We start from the raw sequence: 25,993 nt of genomic DNA on the forward strand, positions 1-25,993 counted from the left end.
TTTTTGAATCATGGCAAGGTCAGAAGTCAGATCATTCCTGTGGCTTTCTAAAAAAAACACTTCAGTTGTTATCAGGTCAGCAATATTTACAGTTCTTTCCCCGTGGGCTAGCAGATTTCTTTACATACTTTGTTTAGACACATGAGGAGGTTCCACATATTTTTTTGTCATTACTGGATATATCAATTGCAGAAAGAAGCTGTTGGTTCTGAATGATTTTTTAAGGTCCTTACAAGAAAATGGTAACATTTTTAAAGTTTCTTGTTTTACAGGTCAGCAAAGAATAACAGTATACAAGGTCCTATAATGTCCTTTTTAAAACAAAAAATAGGCAGATCACTCCAATTCTCACAGAAATTAAACAAGTGTAGCTTGTGAGATTTATAAGCTGATTTAAGAAAAAACAACAATAAATAAATTGCAATTTTAGAAGACTAAGTATTGCCAGTGCCGTGCGGGGACTGAAGAACAGAGACCACTACAATAAACTTTCCCCTGTCCCCTATTCCTGTATCTGCGCCCAGTTATAGTTATGCAAGACATTAGTAATATTTCAAGAGCAGCTCTGATGTTAAGTGCCTGTTTTCAAAAGTATTTTATGTCACCGTGTAGATTACAAAATTGCTATTATGCAACCAGAGAGGGGAGAGCCTCTGAGACTGTGTTTTGTTGTTAGAGCTCGGCGCACGGCCCCACTCACAGAGGTACCAGGAGTGGGGCTGCTGGAGCCCGGAGCCGGCAGACGCAGGCGGAGGGCTGCGGTGTATTTACCTTCGCTAACCCTTCTGACCTTACAATCAGCTCTTTTGAAAGGGGATTTAAAAACCCACCTTATTTCAGAAAGCCTTGAGGATAGATACTGACGTTTTTTTAATGCCACAGCAATGTAGGTGGAGAGGAAAAAACCATCAGCAATGGCCATGGTACCTAAACAGCGTTCCTTACATTTCATCACGTTACTTTCCAGATAGCGTTGTGTTCCAACAACTGAAAAGAAAATGTGAAGCGTAGCCTGCGCACATTCCCGCTCGGTGACGTTCGCGAGCATCCCAGGTAAGGCACAGCCTGTCTGAACGTAGGTAAAACCAGCGGCCCGGTCCGTTTCACGGCATCCCCACTCATTTCAAACCCTGTTACACCGCCTGGCCCAAAGCAGACCCGTGCGGCCCCGCAGCGGCGGCAAACCGAGCCGGCAGCTGCGGGGGGAGCCTGCGCGGCGGATGCTGCGCCCGGGACCCCCGAGCCCCCCGGCCGCTGTAGCCCCCCCTGCCCCCGGACAGAGCTTTACACTTCCAGCCGGGGGAAACTCCGTGCCGGCGCGGCTGTCTCCTTGGCAGAAAGTTGTGCGGCCGCCCGGCCCCGCTTGCCCCGGGGCGAGGCGGCGCCGGGGGGGGGGTGGGGGTGGGGTGGGGTGGTGGTGCGGGTGGCTGGCCACCTCCCCGGGCAGGCCGGCGGGCCGGGTCCGGGTCCGGGCCCGGGGCGGGGCGGCAGGGCCCGGCCCCGCTGATGTCAGCCGGGACGGGGGAGGAGAGGAGGGGAGGGAGGGGGAGAGGCCGCCCGTGTTCCGGGTCAGGCGCGGGAATGCGCGGCGGCCGCCAGCAGCAGCGCTGTGCCCGGCGCCCCGCAATGCCCCTGCGGGGAGGGCAGCGGCCCGCCGAGGACCAGTAGGGGGGCGCCTCCCGCTCCGCTCGGCTCCGGCTCCCGCCCATTGTTCTCCCGGGGCCGCCGCGCTCGCCCGGGGCCGCTTCCCGCCGCCGGCGCCGGCGCGCTGGATGCGGGTTGCCGCCGCCGTCTCGCCGGGACCCGCGCTGCGCGGCGGCGGAGGGGGCAGCGGCTCCTGCGGCCGGCGGAGGAAGAGGGGGCGGCGGTGAGCGGCGGCGGCGCCCGCCCCGCGGCCCCCAGCGGCCCGGCCCCCCCCCGGCAGGGCGATGTTCCACTGCATCCCCCTGTGGCGGTGCAACCGCCATGTGGAGTCCATCGACAAGCGGCACTGCTCGCTGGCCGCCGTGCCCGAGGAGATCTACCGCTACAGCCGCAGCCTGGAGGAGCTCCTGCTGGACGCCAACCAGCTCCGCGAGCTGCCCAAGGTGAGCGGGGAGCGGGAACGGGGGGGCGGCCTCCCCCTTCCCCAGGCACCGGGGCCGGGCCGGTCCCAGCCCCGCCGCCGCCGCCCGGGGAAGGTGGGGGGGGCGCAGGTGAGCCGCCCCGGCAGGTGCCCGCCGAGCTCCCCGGCCCGGCGCCGGCGGGATGAGGCGGCGCCGCGCTCGGCCCGAGGCTGCGTTGAGGGGCTCCCGGGCGCGGGGTGCTGTGGGGTAGTAACGCCGGGAGTTAAAGGAAGAGCCGGAGTCTCGGGTTTAGCGTTTCCCTGTAGTTTAGTGGTAAATGAGCTTTCGGGAGCAAAAGCTGGAGATCCGCGTCTTGCGGGAGGAAAAGTACTGTTCGGAGGGCACAGGGGTTAGGGCTGGAGTCACAGGATGTGAATATATGTTGTGATTAACATTCACGTCATCGGAATTACGAGACCATGGAGGGTATTAAACCCTCCTCTTTTTCCCCCTTTCAGCAGATACTGTCTGCTCTCGGTATGAGAAATACATAAAACCCTCTAGCAGATAACAGCGTTCCCGTTTCTGCCTTCCACTCCTGGAAACTTCGTCATGCCGAACATGAGAGGCGATGAAGCTTTTTGTTTTCCTCCGTGTTAAGTCCCACACAGTTGTCAGTGTTTTGCTTGTTGCATGAAACACGTAGCTGGATCTTTGTGCCTAATATTTTTTTGTCAGTATTGTCAAAGGTGGATTCACTTTCCATTCAACGTCGTTTTTAGATGTTGAGGCGTGCCTCGCCGGCTGGCAGTTGCTGATTTTGGTAGAGGAGCTCAGTCAGAGCGATTGCAGCCAGGCACTGTTGCGCTCCGTGGGTACAGCGCGAGTGGGAGGCGCGCTCGACTTTTGACTTGATGAACCAAGGGCTTTTTTCAGTATTTCCTCTTTAAACTTTGGACACCTCAGAAGCTTTTTGTGAGCTGTGGTTGGTAGAGTTTGATACTGGAGGGGAAGTGTTATCTGGAAGCTGCACCTTAAAGGTGCGTGAGCTCTTACTAACTTGCAATCCAAGAAACTGAACTAACTAGCTTTCAAAAGCACCTTTGTTTCCACTTGAATCAAAGTTGGTCTGTTCATACCAAAACTTAAACAGTCTTACTTTTCTTTTTTTAGACTCAGTTCACTCACATAAACTTTTTTCCACTCTAGGTAGTAAGAGTAATCATGGTGGAGAAGTTTTCCTACAGACAGTAGTAAAGATGTTCAGTTGAATTGATGGATTAAATTTGGCTTTTTCTTTTGAAAAACCTAGGCACAGGTTTGCATCTTGCTGTGACTGAGCTCTTTATCCTTCTGAAGTAGAGCAAAACTGGTTTCTGTAGCCTCCGTGTGGGTGCTGTTTTTTACTTCCAGCAGTTTCTGCTGGCTTTGTGCACAGACTAGACTCAGGAGTCTCTTTTTGTACTAGACTTTTCTTCTCAGCATTGGCTTTCAGGCTTGTACACTTCTTATTGCAGGGGTATGGAATGTGCTTCTGACTGAAATCCTACTGAGACCTATGGCTCTCTGTTTGGTTTTTGTTTTTGTTTTTTTAAATAAATCCCCCACAAACTAGTTGCTGTGTACAAATGTAAATGGTGATGTCTGTTGTTCATGGTGTTATATGGTATTTATTTCTGTAAATAGAGTGCAACTATTCATTGTTTCTCCTCTTCCTTGAACTATAATATATGAAATAGCCTTTTTGTCCTGTGATGGCTAAAAAGACCTTTTCTTCGCATTGCTTACATGTCAGTGCATATTAAGTCCCATACATGTAAAAAATAGCTGAGGGGGTAAAAAACCCCCAACAACTCAGGTTCCTTGACATTGCAGTGGAATCAAGCAAAAGTAGAAGTTAGAAAGACTTTTTTATGTGCATGGATCAGATTACAGGAGTGCCTAAATATACTGTCAGAATATTTTTGTGGGTTTTTAGCTGGACTAGGAAGAATCTGATGAAATACAACTACAGAGACATGCTTGTAGTATCTGTCTTGAAGTACTTCATGCCTTGTCACCAGTGCAGGAAGGCATTTTTATTAGGGCTTCCTGCATGGACCTATGAACTTTTCTTGTCAGTTCTTTATGAATGTTTTCTGATAAATACAATATAGTGCCATCATCTCAGATAAGTGTTGACTCTGTAGGAGTTTTGGGTACAAAAATACAGCTGCAATCCCGGATGTGAAACTAGTCTATTGAATCTGGAAATGGATGGGAAGAGCCTCATTTAAAATTTCTACCAGCAAATAGTTTTTAAAAGTTCTGCTATAGGAATCTGGCTGAGGAAAATAGTGGAAGAACTCTGTTTGTAAGGTAGCTACAGGGTACGCTGTTTATTTCCCTTGATATTAAAAGACTAGTGTCAATGCAAACTACAGATACAGAATTGGAAATAAGTACAAAAAGCAGAGGTACACCATACCTCTTGCAGAGAAAGCACAAGGGAAAGAGTTAGGGCGTATAATTAACAACCTGTCTGGTCAGCATAGATCTTAGTGGTCGTTACGCCCTTAATCTAGTGTAATGCATTGTATTAGTCTTACCTTATCTCCATTAAATTTCCTCTCTATGTGCATAAAGGAGGTAACACCAAATCAAACTGTTTTTGGGCTCGGTTCAGGCCTAAGCAAGTCGGGAGACTTGTTTAACTCTCAGTGGCTGGCTCATTAGATGTCTTCCCATACTTGATGGAAGTTCACAGTGATCTGTGCTGATTCCTGGTGAATCATCTGTAGGCTGTGCTGATGCCGTAATATATCCCGTAACACCAATAAGGTGTTCGTGTCACTGAGATGGTTATGATCCTCCTTAGGAAATTGCTGCTGTAAAGGCTCACCTTTGAAATAGTGAAGAATTGCCCTGTAGGCTCTGTGACTTGCAGCAGAAGTTGCAATAGTTGGATGGACGAGGAAGACCCCAAATCTGCTGCCCTGCTCTTCATTCTATACTCTCATCAGGGTAGTTCAGACCTCATCTTCCCAGCGTGGGCTGGTGTGGTCTGAAATGGCTGTTTCAGCACGCAGGAGGTCATGTAATACTTTTCTGAAACCAAATAGATATTGGTGAGTTCTCTTCCCAGCTTTGCCATGCGGCAAGTCTGAGACACCCATGGTAGTTTTATCTCCTGACATCTGCTTTCCTTCCACTTGCACAATTTTTTTCATCCCTTCAAACATAAAGCTTTCTGAAGCAGATAAACATCAGCAAGTGGCATGTTGGAATACATGAACACCCTGCACTTGTCTCAAGTGGATGGGGCAACTTGTGTTGGATGCACATCCTTCCCCCTTCTCCCCTGTTTCTATTTAAGTAGCAATGAAAAGTGTTCTTCGGTTGTTTTGTTCTAATATACCCTAAACCCTCCATTTTGAGGTACAGAAGTAGTCTTAGGCTTTGTTTAATCTACAGTCTTTGGTAGCATGTTTAAAACCTCTGTTATTCTAGAGGACATATGTTAGGGTGTTACCTTAGCATGGTGTATGTTAGGGTGTTACTGAAAAACCCCAACAAAACAAACACACAAAAATCCCCTCAAAAGACAGAAGACAACTTAAAGAATTGCTGTAACGTCTCAGTGGGAAAGGACTATCTGAAAGTCCCAGCAATATCACTGCATTGTACGTTACGAGAGTCATCTCATATCCCAAGGAGAGGAGAAACAAGAAATATACTGGAATTATTTTGAAAGAATTGCTTTGTTGGTTTTATTTTTGTTGTGTTGGCTGACCAAAACGTATGGTAGAATTCTTCACCTCTTTCTAAGGGGAGAGGGGGTGGGAAGGGTTCATCTGGAAAACATCTGAACAGAAGTGTCCAAGAAGCAGAGGGAGATGTCTTTGCCCCCATTATTTCCACTCCTCCCTTTGTTTGCTCCCTTGTGCATTAATGCATATGCGGACCAGGAAAAGAATGGGCTAACTCAGTTTCCCTGACCCCTTTTTCCCTACAAATACATTGTTTTTACTAAGCTATACCTGTCAGCCTCTCAGGAATACAAGTTAATAATTTTTGTTTGTACAGCAACTTAGCAATACCCTTTTGCTACTGCACAGGGATCCTTTTGCTATCCCGTGTCAGTACTCTGATTCTTTCCCCAGGTCTCCTTAACTGCTGTGCTGGATCCCTGGATCCCTTCTTCCCTCCCTTACCCGATTACGTGATGGAGAACATGTGGTCGTGTTGACAGCGACCTTTCTCTGCCGTTACCACGGGTGTCTCAGACTCCTTGACCCACATGTTCATACTTTTCCATCCTCCCCGTCCTTGATGTCCCAGGATCTTGCTTACTTCTTCCAACCTAAACAGCTCTGTGTGGCTTGTGTTTCTCATTCTTTGCTTCCTCTCCTGTCCCTTCTGTGCCACATTCTCGACTGCCCTTGCAAACATTTTTTTTCCCCCCTTTCCTTTACACTCTGCTCTTTTCCTTCCCTTTCTGCTGCCTCCCAAGTTCCCTCTTCTGCTCCTGCCCTTCCTGCAGGATGAGCCAGCCTGGTGGGATGTGCTGGAGGAGCCGGCTGTGTACTATTAAGCTACTGGTGGTTTTCCACAATATTGAGGTCTCTGTAGCCTTTCTTGGCAGATGTGGCTGTTTTCCCACAGAACAGCAATTTCTAGCTGTCAGCATGCTTCTCACCACTTCTGCTTTACAAGACAAATTAAAGAGCTGCACCCTTTGGTCTCAAAAGGAAGGGCTTTGTATAGGGCCGGTGGTAGAGTGTGGCTCTTACCTGCTTAAATAATTCCTCCTCCTGTGCTGGATCCTAAGTGCCTTCCATTGAATACTTGGTATATATCTGATTTGATTGGAAAAAACATAGAGTGGTCACCGGTGTGCACAGAGCGACTTAAAAATGTAATTTCTGGTGATTTTTTTTTTCTTTAAACCTGGACCATTTTTATTTTCCTTAGGAGTGAAAATTTGAAGGCTTTTTCAATTCAAACTGTAATGTGTAGTATGTCATTTGCTACACGTCAAAAACTATACTTCACCAAAGAGTAGGCTTTCTGGCAAATTGCTTTGATAGAAGAAAATAACACATTCTGCACGATGCATTTCAATAGCTTCTCTAATGAAAAGCATCAGATAAAAATAAAATGCTTTCAATTCTATAGATCAGCCTGTAGTTGATTAAATGTTGTTTCCTACTCCTATACATTAGAATTTAAGGGCCAATACATCCTGTCAACTTAATTTCTCTGTAGATCAAATTGGCAGTACAAAACTGGATCTCTGCATAGTTTTCCCCCACTGTTGTGTAAAAAAAAAAAAAATAAATTATGAACCTTTGAATGCGGTATTATATTTTGGCTATTCTATTAAATCACTAACATTCTTTGCATTGGTGGGTGGTGGAAATAGCATGTAACTCTTGTTTTGATGCTGTTTTTTCTTGCTGCTGCTCAGTTCTACTCAAAGGGCAAAAGTCACTTTACTGTGAGACTTTTGGCAGATGTTGTTTATGTGAAAAGTTCAATGGCAAAAAATGAATTTGAAATTTTATGTGTGCACTTAGTTTAGCCTAAGTGTCAGCTGAACTCTTTCTTCTTCTGGGGATGATTTATATGTAGTGTTTGTAAACCTAATCTGATGCAACCTCTGAATCATTTCATTTCTCTGTTTGAGCTACAGACTGTATCTGTCATCTGTATTTTTCCTTCTTGGTGTTACGTGCCAAAGCTTCTCTGTAGAGTTGTTTGATTGATGTGAGACCACTTCCATGAGGGACCTGGTTAAACCCTGGCCTCCTCCCGTGCCCCAGTTTCTGTGTTAGAGAAGTCGATGGTGTGCTGCTGCTTGGCGTTCGGCTGAGGCAGTGCCTGTATCTCTTTATTACATGTGGTGTCAAAATCCAGGGTGCTGTTATCATACCAAAATCTTGTGAAAGCTCCTCAAGAAAAAGTCCCTCTGTTCTTCCCATACCACACCTCTTTCTCAGGGGGAAAAAACCCCCTTTTAGACTAAATTTCACTGTTCTACCATACTTTGTGCCATTATGCAACCATAGGCATAAAGGCACTTGCTTGGTCGATGGCCAGTAATCTGCTGTGGAAGGAGATGATGTCATACTGTACTTGTCTTTAAATTTGTGCTTATGGGTTGTAACCATCCTTTCTTAAGATGTAAAAATCTAGAAGTTTTATTTCCTTTTTTTTTTTTTCAAATTCATAGATGTGGTGGGCTATCTCACATGACTGGAACGCTGCAATGGATGAATACAGGCTCTTTAAGGAGAGGCCAGGAAGGCAAGGATGGGGAGTTGCCCTTCCTGTGAGAGAGCAGCAGGGATATGTGAAGCTTTGCCTTGGGATGGATGATGGGCCAGCTGAGAGCAGGCTGGGATTAGTGGGTGACATTGTTTTGGGTGTCTGCTGTAGACTGCCTGATCAGGAAGAAGTAGTAGATGATGTCTTCTTTAGATAACTGGAAGAAGCCTCATGTTCAAAGGCCCAGATCTTGAACCACCCTGACTTCTGCTGGAGGGACAACATAACAAGGCACAAGCAATCTTGGAGTTTTCTGGACTGCATTGATGACTTCCTAACACAGATGACCAAGGAGTCAATAGACAGAGGTGCTCTGTTGGACTTCATAAACAGGAAAGGACAGGTTGAGATGTGAAGGTCAGGGTTGCAGTGGCTGTAGTGATGGTGAGGTGGTGGAGCTCAGGATCCTGAGGGAAGGGAGTAGAGCAAAAAGCAGCATCACAGTCCTGGACTTCAGGAAACAGGATGTGTTCAAGGATCTGCTTGGAGGTGGTTGATAAGAAGGATGTTTATGCTGCCATTCAGAGGGACATTGAGAGGCTGGAGGAATGGGCAGAGAGGAATCTCATGAAGCTTAGTAAAGAGAAATACAAAACCTTGCGTACACCTCAGGAGGAATAACCCCATTCCCCAGTACAGGCTGAGGACCAACCATATGGAAAGCAGCTTTGCAAAAAAAGGCCCTGGGTGACCTGGTGGACAAGTTGCCCATGAGTCAGCAATGTTCCTTCATGGCAAAGAAGGCTAATGGTATCCTGGGCTGCATTAGGAAAAGCATTGCCAGCGGGTGATCCTTCTGCTCTGGCCAGCAGTGGGGGAAACACACCTGAATTGCTGTGTCCAGTGTTGAGCTTCCCAGAAGAAGAGAGTTATGGACATACTGGACCGGGTCCTGCAAAGGGCCACAAAGATGATCAAGTGCTTGGAGCATCCGTCACATGAGAAGAGGCTGAAAGATCTGGGATAGTTTAGCCTTGAGAAGAAAAAGGTGCAGGGGATCTTACTGGTATATATAAATACCTGATGAGAGGCTGTAAAGAAGGAAGAGCAAAACTCTTCTCAGTGGTGCCCCATGAAATTATAAAAAGCAACAGGCACAGACTGAAACAGGAAACTTTGTCTAAAATAAGAAAACACTTTTTTTCTTATTGTGAGGGTGGTGAAACACAGACACAGGTTGCCCAGAGAGGTTGTGGAGTCTCCATCTTTGGAGATGCTCAAAACCTGACTAGACGTGGTCCCAGGTGACCTGCTCTAGCTGTCCTGTGCTTTGAGCAGGGAGTTTGGGCTAGATCATCTCCAGAGGTCCCTTCCAACCTCAACTGTTCTGTGATTCTGTAGAGGGCATATTAATGATTTTAAGTGCCTTGAGTGTTGATGTTTTTAATGATGCAAATAGAATTTTCATGTTTATTCACCCTCAAAGATTTAATTTTGCTTTACTTTTAACATTGATAGTGTCATGGTGTTTTTGCACATCTTGCTGTAAATCTGGAAGAAATAGCACTATATGATTTGAACAAGCATATACTTCCATTTAGTATCAGAGAGAGAACTATGCCACTGTGTGAAACTGAAGTGAACTCTATGCACACAGTAAAGGTAGTTTTACTGAAAATTTAGGATTTTTTTTTTCCCAGTATGACAAATGCTATGTAAAATATTTTCTAAGAACACCTGCAACTTTACAACTTCAGTGTCTTGAGAATACTTACCTTCTGTAAAAACCTTTTGTGAGCATAGTCAGTTACTACTGGTGTGCAGCACATGCTTGAATTATTAAAATAAATGATGGTTTGTAGAGAAGCAGTATTGGATCCTTATATTAAAATCCCTCTGTGTTGAAGGCTCCAAATAAGTTTATTATCAGATAAATATCTCTAGTTTTTCTGCTAGCTTCCAGATTCATCTGTTGTATTGCTTAAGACTTGAAGAAAATACTGTGCCTTTTGACATCAAATTTGAAAGACCACAGTCTGATGGGAGCAGAGGGACAACTTAGTCTGGTGCCCCCTTTGAAGTCTGACTTCCCTGTTAATGTCCATAAGATTGTTCAGAAGATTTTGAAGTCTGCTTGGTTTGAAATATTTTCTAATGGCAGTTTTTTTTTGTAGTCCCAACATCCCACCTAGTAATAGCTGAGTTCTACTGAGTTTTGACCTCAGTTGGAAGAAAGTAATAGGTGGTTGTGTTTCAATACTTTAAACTATTTTTTTCTGTAAGGGGTGTATTGTTGTATTAAATTGGTAGCATCCCCTTCTCTGTGTGATGTACACAGATAAGGCAAGGTTTGTGGGCAGAGATTATACATCTGCAGCTCTAAAATAAATCTTATGATTATACATAGAGTTATTTTTCTAATTATATCAGTCTAAAAAAAGATATTACTTCCTGCCAACAATCTTGTATACTGGAAAAGTGCGTGCTACAAATTCATTAGTGAGACTAAATGTGGTGGGTTTTTTTTTTTGTTTGTTTCTCCAAATGGCAAATGCATTTAACTGCAATGAATCTATATTTCATTGTAGCAGATGTTTTCTGGACTCTCTTAAAGGCAGAGATATTCCCTTGCACCACTGTACTGTAACGGCTATGGCATCAAGTGCTCTTTAACCTTTGTTGCCTCTTCTTAATTGACATCAAAGAGAAACTAAATCCTTGCCTGCCAGGAAACAGCATCGCTCCGTAGAGCGGCATTTTGATTCAGTGCTGTTTTTTGAGAGTGGATAGTCCCTTGTTCATTTTTTAAAATGGATGGCAACAACTGAGACTAGGACCTACAACTCGCCCATCGTTGACTGTAGTTGAGAAAATGACACGTGCTTTGAAAATAAGGGTCGGAAACGGAGCTGGGTACATGTTGAATGCGAGCTTCAGTGAGGCATTGATTTTAGTTTTTGCTCTGTCTCCTGTAAAGACAATGCCCCCCACAACCCATCTGCCTGGCTGATCCGTCCTATCAGGCTTTAAAGCATCCATTGGAGGGGGAGATAGCAGTTGTAACATCTGGTTCTGTTTAGGGTACATGCAAATGAACCGTGATCTTTCATTAATACTTTCTCTTGTTGGGAAATGTAGTTATTTTATTCATGTTTTGTATGGATTCCTTCTTGAATGTCTGCCCCTCTGCCATCTTCCATTATTACTCATGATGACAGACTTGGTACGAGGATGCTGCAAGACCAAAATACAGCTTCAACATGTTCTACAAACATGGTTTGGGCATGTGAAACAATCCTTCACCAAGCCAAAAAGCTGTAGTGGTTCCGGTTTTGTCATGAAATGTATAAGTACAGAATTGGAGACCTCAGCTGCGTGGAGCAGTTGTCCATTTGCTGACTTGTCACCTAGCAAGCAGGCAGAGGTCTGCATACCATGGTCCGTCACCAGCTGCTGCTGCATCTCCTCATGGCTTGAGAGGAAATCCAATACCTGCTTCCAGCACAGAGTCATCACCTGCATGATGACTCCACTGTGCTGCACTGTGAATTAGTCCCTGCCCTCAGAAATCATTTCAGTATCTCACTTTATTTGAGAATTAAAGCATGTTTGCCCAAAGCAACACAAGGGATCTGTATCTGTGAAACGCTATTACCATCATCAGCTGCCCCTGCTCGCAGGTGAAAGCAGGTGGAGTGTCGAGGAATCTTGGTGTTGATAGCAGGCTTTGTGGGAGATGCCAAGTTGATAGCTTCCATACTAGACTTCACTGGAGTCTGCTGGGAGTTCATTACATGCTTCATGAATCCAGAGTAGGATCCAGCTTCCTCAACATTTCATTGTGCAACTAGTTAGGACATGCATCTAGAGGAACGTGCCCACTTCCAGTGCTCTTGCTGGTTTTCCCCAGTGCTCCTGCTCGTGCTACCGGCAGGTTTCTCTGGGATGGATTTTAAGACGGTGATGTACAGGATTGCATCCGAGAGAGTGTTTTGCTTACAAGTTAGCTGTGCATTTCAACTGGGGAGCCTTGTGGAGGGCAGGGTGTGTTACAGCTCGCTGTAACTGTGGCTGTGGCTCTCATTGACTCCAGGCTGGTCTGTCCAGTGGCTGACTTTGGAGTAGAAGCAACAGCTGAAATCCCACTGGTTGGTTAGTGTAGGGCATGAAAGTGTCCTGTCCTTTTGAAATCCTTAGCATTGAGTGTCCCTTATGGATGGTCATTCAGAGAGTTGACTATTGATGACTTCTACAAAAGCAGGTGAGGAAAAAATGAGGAATAGCTTGCCCTTCCCTCTCTGCCTTTGCCCTTCTGACAGACAGAGGGAATGTGTTTGTATGTATGCCTGGAGGAGAGCCCCGCTATTAAACACACCCTCAGGAAGCAGAACACTTGAATTCAGTGCTGCTTCTGCCTTGCATGACTTAATCCTTGTTTTCCTTGTAGTGTCCTGACCACCAAGCAGCGTGTTTGCCTAAAAAAAAAAAAAAAAAAGGTTGGGCTTCCCTTGCTCTCTTGCTGAAGCCGTGCAATGGTGTAGACAAAGAAAACCCCAACTTCTAGGGGCCAAAAGTTTAGTGGAGGGTGTCCCTGCCCATGGCAGGGGGGGTGGAGCTAGATGACCTTTGAGGTCCCTTCCAACCCAAACCATTCTGTGATTCTGTAAAAGCAAGTGATTCTGTGGTCTAGTGACTGGGGACCTTGTTGGGGAGCTGGAGAGTGTTGTGTCAGCCATGCTGCGAGGTTATTTCACGGATTTGATGCCTTATCTTGTTTCCTACTTTGCTTACCAAAACCAAATTGCAGCTTCTGCGTGTGTTTGGCTGACGAAAGACCTTTTTCTGAGATCTTTGAGGGAGTATAAAAAGGGTGGGGGAAGGATTAATTGCAGTTTCCCTTATCTGGTGACTGAAGGAGGACATGTAGCTGGTGAATGGAAGTGAACAAATAAAGCGAAGGCTTCCCCCATTGATTTTTGTTTACAACATAGGAGAGGAAAAATGGAGCCTGAAGTAAGATTTGAAGCAGGAATGCAATTAGGAGTTAAACTATGTTTAAATTACTATGTGGCACTTTTTAATTCTAGCACAGATATCCTTTAGCTGGTCAAATATAGGTTTGGAAAACGGGTGAAATAAATATAGATGGTGTTTAAGAAACAGGACCTAATAATGTACTGTATCTTGGTAGTTTACTCAATTCCTGTTTGAATATAATACTGTAATTTCCTGAAGAAGCCTTAAGCTGAGGCAGCATGCGTATGTTAGAAAATCCCTATTCATGTCTGAGGGAAACTTGAGATAAGAGGAAGTACTTTACAAATTTTTAAACTTGTCAGTAGCAGCTTAAGTGCCTGCATTGGGAAAAAAGAAAAGAAAAAAGAAAAGAAAAAGAAAAAACAAGAAAAAGAAAAAACAAGAAAAAAAGGAGAAAAAAAGAAAAAAAAAGAGAAATCTCTCTTTCTATCCTGAATGAATATAACCCTGAAACTGGAGTTAATTTGCAGTTTTCTTCCTCTTCTCCCTGTTATTCTAATTTCTGCTGCTTGTGCTGGCCCATCTTGAAAATTAGGCAGTGGATTTCATAAAGGTTCTAATTTTAATTCACTTTGCTGCTAGTAGTAGCCTTTTTATGGAAACATTTTGCTTAACACAGTAAGCATTTAGTTATGCTACCTATGCCAAATGGGTTTGGAGCGTGACGTGTCTCTAGCACTGGAAAGGCTCTAGCAGCGAGATGTTGCTTCTCTCCTTAAACAGCATTAGCTGCAAGTAGGTCTCTGTGCCCTCCTGTGTTTTTTATTTCAATTGCCTGTTGTTTTCATCTATTTCCTTTTTTTTTTTTTTTTTCCATCAGGAAAGGTGCTGAAGCATTCAGGCAAGGTTCTTGGGCGTGAGTGTGTTTTGTTGCAGGAGTGAACCGTTGAAAGCAAGCCAGAGACGTGTTGTTTTGGCCACTTTCGCAGGAGAAAATCTTGAGTTTTATCAATCCTATTGGCTTAATTCTGTTAACTTTTATTCCTTGAATCGAGTGCCAGTTGTAGTGGTATTCTTAAAAAAAAAAAAAAAGTGAAAAAATGAGGACTGTGGGATCACACTGTCTGTTTATACTTTTCAGTGAGTCATGCACTTATCTCTTATTTTTTTTCTTCCGTTGGCTGACATCGACCCAATTTTGTCAGAGTGAAGTTTTTTAAAAAAATGTGTGGCTTGGTGGAGGAGAGAGACTTGGTTAGTTTTCCAGTGCGAGAAGGGCTCTATTCAAGATATGTGTTCTTAGAAAATCCATATAAGAGAAACCTCTATAAATTCTTTGATAGCAGGAAGAGCTTCAATTGAAGGTTAGGAATGGCTGCTAAATAGAAAGTTGTAGGCTTCTTTAGTGCTGATGCTCATGGAATTATTTGTCTCATTGAAGCACTATTAATTAGGCTGGCTAAACTAAGCAGCATTAAAAGTGTTGCCAAGATACTTGTAGAGACGTCAGGTCTGCCATCAAAACCTGCTATTAGAGCATGCTGGGTGGATGTGCTGCTCTGGCCAACAACCCCATTGCACTTTGGTTTGTGTTAGAGCTTTGCAAATAGAGGCTGAACTGTGTCTGATATATCAGATTAGGAACGTATTTCTGGTTGGCATACTGCAGATATTTGTATATACATATATATTTATAAATATATTTATATAGATATCTATTTTTATAAAATATATATTTTACTATGTATAATATGTTAAAAAATATATATTTACACGTGTCGAACTCTATTCAGTAAGCTCTTAATTCTCTTTCTTCCCAGTGGTCTTTTTGACAGGTAAAACATACAGCAAAAAGGAGATGCTTGGCTCTCCGATAGTGCTTTAGAGCACTAATGATGTGCCTTGCATAAAGGAAGAATAGTTACTGAAATGGGAGTAGGATGTACTAAACATGCAAGAGTGAGCGAGTTCTGTAGTTTAAAGGGGAGGAAAAAACCCAAACAAGAAGTTCAAAGAAATGCCATTGACATAACTGCAGTTTCTGATTTTATCTAGGAAATGGTGTCATTCATTAAAAATTGTTATGCAAACTAGAAATAAAGCTCCCAGTTAATTTTTCTTTTAAGTAGTCAGTTAAAGAAACAGGAATGCCTTTAAATACTGTGTAATTTTGTTGGTTGCACACATGTGCTCTGTACATTTAATAAATATATACAACACTGACACATGGTGCGGTGAGGGCCCTCAAACCTTCCTAGGCATGCTCAGCTCTTAAAAGCTTTTTGATGTTCCTTCTGTCTTTTAACCATGTTCCTTCTGTCTTTTAACCATGTTCCTTCTGTCTTTTAACCATGTTCCTTCTGTCTTTTAACCATGTTCCTTCTGTCTTTTCTCACTTGCCATTGTAGAGCATCTCTGGCAAGGACAACTGTTGCTGATGAGAAGATTTGTAGTAGAAAGTCAATATTTATAGCTCGTATAGTTTAGCAGCTACACACTGGCTGAGGAATGTTTTTTGGCAAGTATTTATTTTGGACGGTGTTAGGACAGATTTGGATCTCTTCTGTGGAGTGTACTCCTGTTTTTTCACAAAAGTTTCTTTAAGTGCTTTTCTAAGCTTCTGATGGATTCTTGGTTTAGTCATATTAATAAATATTTAGCAAAAGGGATGCATTTGTTTTAAAAGAGAAAAAATGTTAATGATATGAAAATGCAGTTACGGATCTTGTGAGGACGAAAAAGGATTAAAAAAACATTTGTGGCTATTTTAATTGTAGTATATGTTTTTAGGGAGCTAGAAATGTGGAATTGTAAAGGTTTTTATCTTCCTCTTACAATTTCAACTCTGTTATCAAAGGCCTTTAATACTTGAGAGGGGAAAGAGTGCCATTCTGACTCAAGAAATGCCTTTGAATTTTCACATTCAGATCTGGTACATCTTTTGACTGCTGAGTGTTTATAAACTTTTTAAAGCTCTATCCTTTTTAGTCCCTAAAAGGAACCCATGTTTTTGAGGAGAAAATGCATTAATTTCAGTTGTTTTTTAATTTTTTTGTGACAAGGAACAACAATGCATATTGAAAGATTGGTGTTGAGGCTGCAAACCCTTGCACTTAAAACCTGATTAATGATCTTGGGTAGAAGACACTCAAACTAAGATTGAAAACCTGTATCGTAATAGAGATTCATAACACTGTGCTTTTACCTTGTGTCCTAGTAAGATGCCTGTCTTACTGCCCCTTTTCTTGTCAGTCTAAGATAGAATTGAGTGACATTTGGTGCACGCACTCCAGCACCTAAATAAAATAAAGTAATTAAAAAAAAAAAGTGCTAATTTCCAAGAAAGGATTGTAGGTGATTAAACGTAAGCAGACATCCCAAATTTACTAGCACCTTCCAGTAACCATGGGAGGCAGCGCCCATGAGGGTACGAGCACACACACATGCCGTGGGTGGGTGAGACGCACGGGTTGTGAATGCTGGGCAAAAATACCTGTGCACAGAATTCTCTCAAAATTTGAGGACTTGGGTCAGTTATGGTCAAAATGACTTGTATATAAAGTATTTTAATTCTGTGCAAATCCTCACCGCTTGCAGTCACTCTCATTCAAAGGCCTGCCTGGAAGAGAGGAAAGCTGTGAGGAGACTGACTTCCCTAACGATGCCTACATCTCAATAGGTTTTTAATGACCATTTTGTCTTTTGATCACCAGCTGCTCCCAGCACCTGGGGTTGACCTGACCTGCAGCTTAGCCTGTCTCTTTTGGTGGTTGTTTGTCTTGGGGGCTGCCAGACTCTCTGAGCCCGTAGCTGGGGGTCAGGACGAGTTAGCATGCTGTCCGTGTTGCGTGCCCATGTCCTCACCCTAGAGACAGGGCTGGGTTGGGTTCCTCCTCAAGCTGGGAGGACCTGGAATCATGTGTATCCCACCCAACTTTCATTAGTCCTTCTGAAACTGGGCCATGGAGCAGAGGATGTGAGAGACAAGAAAGAAAGTCTTCCCGAGGGAGGCCGGCTCTGTAACCTAGTTGGTGATGGTGCTCGCTGGTGAAGAAGGCCTTGGCAACCCCTCTCTGTGGGTTTTCTGGATCGTGCTTTAGAAGTGTCCCTCTGCATTAACTTCCTAATGAGCCCTGGTATGTAATTCGGATGCTTTTAATTACCCTGCTGGGTAACCTCACCCTATTAATGATTCTGAAGCAAGCACTCTGGATTTTGCTAGCGTCTGCCTGCTGTGGTCTTTACTAGCGAGCTTTACGGGTGGGTTTTTTAAAATACATTTTCATTTTAGGTAAAACATGGATTATAGTCTGCTTTCATGTAAAAATTAAAATGTTAATTCTGATGCAGGTCTGAAAGAGGTCTGCATAACTGATTTCAAGCAGCAACTTTAGCTCAGATTTTGAAAGCAGCTTCCAGTTACTGCTTGTCATTTATCATGCTTATATGTGAGTAACGTGAATATTTTCTGACATGGAATTTTTTCTTTCTTTCAGCCTTTCTTCCAACTTGTGAAGTTACGGAAACTTGGACTTAGTGATAACGAAATCCAGCGGCTCCCTCCAGAAATAGCGAATTTCATGCAGCTGGTGGAACTTGATTTGTCTCGAAATGGTAAGCTCCAATGTTAATTTGTTTGATTCTATACTGTCCTATGACATGAGCTATAAAACTGGGTTAGTAGGGTTTGTCGGTCTCTGAAGTTGCTATCTGTGTCCTGCAGAATGCTTTTCTGCATAATTCATGGATTTGCCTGTAGTTCTAGATAGGGAGTAGGGAAAGAGCAGAGGAGAGCCAATGGTGGAAATACAATAACGAAATAATGCTTGACTGTAGTTCTGCCTTTCTGAGAGCCTGCTTTATTTTCCAGTTTAAAGAATGCTTTACATCCTGTTTTTGTATGCGTATCTGTCACAATGTCGATTTCTTTCCCCAAGCTCTCTGAAATGCCTAGCATTTAAGAAGGGGAAGAAAAAAAAAAAAAGTAGTTGGAAGAAAAAAGCTCCTTTCTGTCAAAAAAAGGCTGCCTATTGGTTAGAAGTGCGATTCTTTATTTCTGCTCTCCTCTTTCCCTGTGATTAGCAAGAGGCAGAGTGCTGGTAGCTCTAGTTGTACTTCTGGAAGAAGAATCAGTCTTGTTTGTCACCTACAAAGATAAATTCAGAAAAGGATGCTGGGAGAAACTGTCTTTTAAAATATGTTGTTGGAAACCACATGGGTTTATCATTCAGTTGTAATATTTGCTGCTTTTATTGCCTTTATTTTTTTTTTTTTGGCCTGGTGAACTTACCAGTTCTGCAAGAAATTCAGGGGCTGGTGGGTCACCTTTGAGCAGCCTTATGACCCAGTGATCTAGAAACTGCAAATCCGTGTTACCAAATTAGAGCAACTGTCAGCTATTTTTTGCCTCCTTATATGCAGTGGATATGCACAAAATGCTCTCTGAGGTGTAATGGATAGGGTGGGAGAGAGCAAGGTTGTGTAACCTTGTAAATAAGTGAGGGATGTCGCTGAATATTCAAGAGAAGAAATAATGCAACAGGGAGCCTTTTTTTTTTTTCTTTACAGATTAACTTCAAATTGACCCTTTGCCATTGAAGAATATTTAGTGGCCACTTCACCTTCCTGTAACTGTCTGAAATGTGCATCTTTATTTGTTTAGTGCTTTTAATGCCATCTTTATCTGATAATATAATTGATGAAGCATAATGAGTCTCCAGGCAGTTGCTGAAAATTTTCTGTGAACCATATAATTTTATGCACATTTGCAAAACCTTGTAAGAGAAGAAAACTGGAAAAAACCCCACATCTGAGAGACAGAAGAAACGCATTAGTTAAAACATTTTAGAAATACACAAGCATTAATTGACGCGGTATTTTGGCTGCTGAGTTTGGCTGAGTTGGGTGCTGTCTGTGACAGACCTTATACAAAAGGAAGGGCTCTGTTGGCTTAGTAATTCTCTTTGCAAATGAATAACTAGCTGCAAAAGAGCTGGTGGATCAGAGCCATGTGAACTCTTGTCAGCCTGACTTGGAAGTGGGCTTGAGAGCTCAAGTGTAACGAGAACAGATGGTGTGAACATTTATGGTTGGGTAGATGCATGTGTGTCATTAGAAGTTACTGCACAGGGAAGTGTTTTCTGAAGTGATGAGTTGGACTAATGCAGGTGGCAGAGAGCAGTTGCTTTCCTATATCCAAGGTTCACTGTTAATCACCCATTTTATTGCATTACTTTCTCTTCTCTGTGGTTCATTGCAGAAGGTGACTGATACTGCTTGCCTCTGCTTAATCGTGTCACAGTTATTGCACAACTTGACTCTTCAAATGAAAATCGCTCCGTGCGAGGTAACGCAGGGGGGCGATGGCAGAAGATGACTGATGTTACTTTCTGCTGTTTGGTCATGTTATGATTGTCTCACAGCTCTTCAAATTAAAAGGCAAAACACACCATCTGGGATGCTGCAGGGGGAATTCTCACATAAGTTTGGAGATTAACAGTATTTTCATTTCTTAGCTTTGTATTTTGAACCCACCTACCAATATGTCAGATTCTCAACCTGCCAAAGGTTTCTCCTGTTCAGTGGTTTGCACTCCATCAGGTTTTGTTTTTCTAATGACCAAAGTACTTAGGAAAAAAAAAAAAGGAACTCTCTGTATTCCTTTCAGGCAGAGAAAAACAGCCTCGCTTTTCAAAACGCAGTATGCTGCATGAATAGGAAAGTGCGATGGTGACATCTGAACTTGAGAAATAAGAGATCATTGTTCTGTGTTTTTTGTTGTTTTAGCTGTCTGGTTCGGTGCACTAATTGCTTTCAGCTCTGGCCATTCTGTTTCCTCAAGAGCTTAAAAACGCAAATATAAATTCATTTAATGTTCTGCGCACAGGAGTAGCCCTTTATATTTTAACCTCTCATCACAGGAGGAGGAGGAAAGGGTTTTGAATAAAGAAAGTACTTCCATTTCCCTCAAAATGGTAACATGTCTTCCTTTCTCATACTTTCTGATCCTTTGGTCAGCATCTGATAACCTGTGAGGCTCCATGAGATGGTGGGTATATTGTACAGCAGATGTAAGCTTGATGTTCCTGTGATCTTGAGTGTATGTGAGAGAAGTCTGGGGAGGGTAAGGTGACAGTCTTAGTGGTGCAGAAGAAGGATTTGGGGAAGGCTAGGAGCCATATAATCTTAAATTTTTCCTGGATTGTTTACATGTCGACGCTATTTCTTATTCCTCTGCAAGGTCATGTGTTCATGCAGATTTCCTAGGAAGCATCCCCACCGTGCTTTTCTAGTCTGGCTGAGGCTGTTATTTGAGCAAAGGTTGAATGGATCAATCGTGAATGGGAATATCAGAGGGCAGGGAAGCTGTGCTAAGAAAACAGCATAGTGATGGCGAACACTTAGAAAGTTATTTGGCAATGCAGTTTATCTCTGCCCCTTGGTCTTAGGTTGTTCAAAAAGCTGATGTACTGGTTCTGAGGCTAAAGAAAACAGACTCGTAGGATTTCAACAGTGGATGCCTGAGCTTTTAAGTTGCTGGCAAAGCATGTCTGAGACTCAGAGTATTCCCTGTAGCATCTTCTGAGATAGATGCTCAACTCCTTTGTGTCTGAAACTACTGCTGGTTCCCTCAGACTCCCCAAGCTTGGGTAGATCTTTTCCTGGATTCTCACATCACTGGTGGATTCTGCAAGGACACTGGGTTGCTGAAACATCCTTGCTTGATGTCCCTGAAGTTTGGGTAGGGCTCCTGTGCTTTGCATTGAGTTTCAGTGCAAGTCTTTGCTTTACGTGGTAGAGGAGAGATTCTGCTGTAGGCACAATCAGAAGTGCCTGTGTGCTATTTGTTTTCCCACAGCACTTGGGCACACTCTGGGACAAGTCTCGAAAGACCCTGTGATTCAGAAAAGAAGTGCAATCTCCAAAGGAAGAAAGATTTGCTCAGATTTCTGCAGATTTTTCCTTATGCCTTGGCTGGCACTTCTTTAATCTTTTCTTTCTCCCAAAGTGCGTGCGGCTTGTTTGAGATCCCTGGGAATTGTGGCCCACCGCTACCCATGCTGCTCATCCCGCAGAGGTTTCCTCCAGTGGCTCCCTCCCCGTTTTCTTCTGCACAACCCCTGGAGGCTGAATTCTTAGAGCTTAGGGCCCTGCCATCCCAGATTCATTAAAATGTTAATGGCCTTTCTTGTTCTGTAGCTTCTTCCAGACAGGAGGGGTAATGCATAAAGTTTCTGTAGTTAATTTAATGCGTGCTGATATTTGGGATTATGTATGCTATGGATGTATGCTGTGTTCTTGCAGATGTGGTGCATTCCTTTTTAGTATCCCTCTTCTCTAAGAAGAGGGTTTTTTGTTTGCCTTTGACAAGTATTAAATCCTCTAGATTCCGCCTTTGACAAGTATTAAATCCTCTAGATTCCACTGACAGGTTTTTGTCATGATATTGCATGTTCTTTAAAATACCCTGAAGATGTTAATTTAATTGTAGTATTTTTATTTGAAAGAAATTGCTACTACACACACACACTTTCTCTTAAAAGGTATGGTGTGGAAGTCTGGATGGATATATTTTTTTTTTTTTTTTTAAATGTCCCATACCTTTTCTAGCCTTTTGACAGATTGTCAGCAGCTTATTTAATTCAGCTCCTTTAGGATAAGAAGAAAATCACCGCAGGCTTTGATACTGGACAGTGGCTGCGGAGCATGAGGCACTGCGGTGGCTTTCCTACCCTTCCCAGCTGCAGAAGTGCCATTTGAACCTTCCCGCTGTCCACCTCTTTGTTGGATGCAGACTAACCCCTTTGCTGATGTAGGAGACGAGCCTCTTGTGTCTGCCTGCGTGTTGCTGTCTCTGTGATAAAAGTCTGGCAGGCTTCTCTGCTGCTACTCTTTTGCTTCCATTGAACATGCCTACCAAGGGCTTGGTCATGCAAGTATCGATGTAGTTGCTGCGTACTGGCAGATTTGCACTGTGTGTAGTGGCTCTCTAGCTGGCAGCAGGCGAGGGCATTCACGTTAGCTGTTCCTCCATGGAAATGCTCTGTAACCTTGCGGTTTGGTTGTGTGTCCAAGCCCCGAGTCTCAGAACAGTGGAAAAGATGCAAGTGTGTGTGCGATGGGAGCATTAAATGGATTTTGATAATCTTCGTGGGGGGATTATGCTGGTTCTGGTGCTGATGCTGCTCTCAGCGGAGCTGAGATCCATTACTTTGTGAACTGAGGAGTGATGGGTTTGCTGTGGTATCTACTGAGGAAATGTGTGTGTGGGCGGATCTTGTTAAGCCATATTTGACTCTGCGTGATGCTTGATACCAAAATCTCAGCGTGGTTCTTTACTTTGATATCCAATAAGAATAATACTGTTTGTTTAATGTGTACAGTTCTATACATACCGTACAGATGGATTCTGGCGACGTGATATATTAGTTGCTACCCATTTCTGTGGTTTCTTGTTAAACTGAGCTTATGACTGTATTGAGAGTGCAGTTGTTCTGGACACAAATCTCCTGACATCAGGATATTCTAATTCCAAAATCCTCTCTCAATACAGTTGCCACATTATGGCAAATATGCTATCATTTCTGTGAAAATAATTACAGATTTCACAAAAGATAAATATGTTACTTCAGGATTACCTTAACAGTAGAGGTGGTTCCTCAGAAGCATCTCAGTAGTCACAACACTGGTGTAAGGCAGTGCAACACTGTGCAAGCCTGACCATCTGAGCAGTGTCCAAGGTTTTGAAGGCCAAACTTTGGCAGCTGTAGGGCAGTGTCCCAAATGCTCCATGAGCCTGATTTTTACATTTTCCTTGCTTCCAAAATTGGTTATAGTTGCAGATTTAGAAACTTTTATTTTGTTTTGACTTTAGTTATGAGCGTACTTTCAGAAATCAACAGCAACAGTATCTAACAGTTCTACTTTCAGTTGCAGCTGATTTGATATTACTGCTTTTTATTTGAAGTGTTAATTCTTTTCAGCTGCTTTACAACCTAATGAAAAGTCTCTTTAGAGATCTAAGTCATCCTCAGGACACCACATTCATTGTGTATTGCGTGATAGGTACATTTTATTCCACAAGTAATTTAAAGCTTCCTTAGGAGGCTGGGTGAGCGTGTGGCAGCTGACCTGCAGAGCATCACTCCGTGCCGCTGAAGAGCAGAGTGTAATCTTTGCTTCACTCTCTGGGGCTTCAGCTTTCCCTTTTTAATTCAGCTGTCTGCTCTCAAAGACATACCTGTCATCCATAGTGTAGGATTGCCTCCCTTCTGCCCACAAAGCGGGTAAGTGTCCCCCTTTTCCTCTCCCCCACCAAAAGTAGGATAACCAGTGTTTTCAAACTAGAAATACTGACAGAGGAAAGGCTTGAACGCTTGTTTCAGTTCAGCCTGTGCTGGTGACCCGGCTGTTTTACAGTGAGGACATAAGCTAATGAGGCAGAAGTGCTTTAAGTCTTATGATCCTGTCCTGCAGCCCCACATGCGCTCCGCTCTTGCATCTAGCAGTGGCTGCCTTTTGCCCTGTGCTCTCACCTCAGATCTGGCGGTCCACCTCTGCTGCACTTCCACAGCAGCTGAGCAGAGATCTCCTCCGTGAAATCCTCCTCTTCTCTGCCTGCCACCAGCTGCCCTGACACGAATGTGCTGGTACAAGTCTGGTGGTAAATAGCAAAACCCAGAATGCTGAGAAATAAATGTGAATTGACACTTTCTTGCTCGGTGGACAAGGCGGGGGGGGGGGTGGGGAAGGCCATCAAGCTGTGCTGAGAGGCAGTATAGTTGGCAAATCCATTTTTTTTGTTAACATATGCAACTGCTGGATGTTGTTTGTTTGTGTTCTGAACCGATTTGTGTCCAGGTGAGCACTTATGGACAAGCAAGAATTGCTCTCACTCCTCAGTGGACACGTCTTACCTGGTACAAGAAAGCATCCTGTGAATGCGCTTACTGCAACCCTGGTTGGGAACACCTGAAAGCCATGGGATGTCCCACCAGAGACCATTGTGGTTTGGTATGGTGGTAGAGCACTACTGCAGATGATCTTAAGCTTTAACCTGCGTCGGGTCAGTGACTCTTTTTTGGTGGTTTTTTTTTTGTTTTTTTGTTTAATTTTTTGTGCTAATGAAAGCAAAGCTCCCTTGTTGCAGACTTGGAGATAACAGAATTTTTCACTCTTGTAGATGGTTGCTTGCTAGGAGTTGTTAGGTGGTTGGTTTTTTGTTTGTTTGTTTACTGACACATGTAATTTCTAGTGACATATATTTTCTTTGTATTATCTCCCTCCCTCGAGGTTAGTTTAAAACCTGTGCTTAAAAAACATTATCATCTTTGTGTCTTACGCATGAAGTTTAGGGATCAATGTACAAAGCAGAGTACTGGGAAGGAAAGAAAAACACGTACTGCAAATTGATTTATATGCTGGAGCACTGCAGAATCCCACGGAGGTGGAGAAATTCTTGCTTGCTTTGAAGAAGTGATGTTAAAGTTGAAATTTGTGAATCTGTATCACTAAAATGAATGTGATGTTGGTAAGTTGGAGGAGGAGGTGAGCTTTATGTGCAGCAGGAGAACTAAGGTGAGAGGGAAAAGAATGGACCTTGTCACTGAGCAAGGCTCATCAGGGCGGGGAAGGAAGAAGCAGCAAGTGTCGACTATGATTGGGAAAGAGAAGATAAGTGAAATCTCATGATGGAATAATCTAATTAGAGAAGTTTAGAAGGCATTATTTTTAAATGGATTACAGAAGAGTGGATTTTTCCATCATGGTATATTCTGCCAGATTTAACTGTTTTTTTTCCAAAGGACACTCTGCTAACGTACTTGCGTGCGCGTAGAATCATAGAATGGTTTGGGTTGGAAGGGACCTTCAAAGATCATCTAGTTCTGACCTCCCCTGCTATGGACAAGGACACCCTCCACTAGACCGGGTTGCCCAAAGCCCCATCCAGCCTGGCCTTGAACACTTCCAGGGAGGGGGCATCCACAGCTTCTCTGGGCAACCTGTTCCAGTACCTCACCACCCTCACAGTGAAGAATTTCTTTCTAACATCTAATCTAAATCGACTCTCCTTCAGCTTAAGGCCATTATCCTTGTCCTATCACTCCATGCCCTTGTAAACAGTCCCTCTCCAGCTTTCCTATACCTTTCAGGTACTCTTCAGGTACTGGAAGGCTGCTATAAGGTCTCCCTGGAGCCTTCTCTTCTCCAGGCTGAACAACCCCAACTCTCTCAGCCTGTCCTCATAGGAGAGGTGCTCCAGCCCTCTGATCATCTTTGTGGCCCTCCTCTGGACTTGCTCCAACAGCTCCATGTCTTTCTTGTACTGGGGCCCCCAGAGCTGGACACAGTACTCCAGGTGGGGTCTCATGAGAGCTGAGTAGAGGGGCAGAATCACCTCCCTTGACCTGCTGGTCACACTTGATGCAGCCCAGGACATGGTTGGCTTTCTGGGCTGCAAGCACACATTGCCAGCTCACTTTGAGCTTCTCATCAATCAATACCCCCAAGTCCTTCTCTTCAGGGCTGCTTTCAATCCATTCTCTGCCCAGCCTGTATTTGTGCTGGGGATTGCCCCGACCCACGTGCAGGACCTTGCACTTGGCCTTGTTGAACTTCATGAGGTTCGCATGGGCCCAACTCTCAAGCTTGTCAAGGTCCCTCTGGATGACATCCCTTCCCTCCATTATGTCGACCACACCACACAGCTTGGTGTCGTCGGC

At 43.8% G+C, this 25,993-nt stretch overlaps 1 protein-coding gene across 1 annotated transcript in view; it reads left to right on the forward strand.

The window, feature by feature from the left end:
- The first annotated feature begins 1,558 nt into the window (after positions 1 to 1,558).
- Positions 1,559 to 25,993, forward strand: part of LRRC1 (leucine rich repeat containing 1) — a 77,051-nt gene continuing 52,616 nt past the window's right edge. The window contains exons 1-2 of the mRNA XM_054821488.1: positions 1,559 to 2,087; positions 17,768 to 17,885. Of these exons, the coding sequence (XP_054677463.1) occupies positions 1,929 to 2,087; positions 17,768 to 17,885 (277 nt within the window). The 5' untranslated portion in view covers positions 1,559 to 1,928. The remainder of the gene's footprint in view (positions 2,088 to 17,767; positions 17,886 to 25,993) is intronic.

The sequence above is a fragment of the Grus americana genome, chromosome 3, assembly GCF_028858705.1.
Source record: "Grus americana isolate bGruAme1 chromosome 3, bGruAme1.mat, whole genome shotgun sequence".
Lineage (NCBI taxonomy): Eukaryota > Metazoa > Chordata > Aves > Gruiformes > Gruidae > Grus > Grus americana.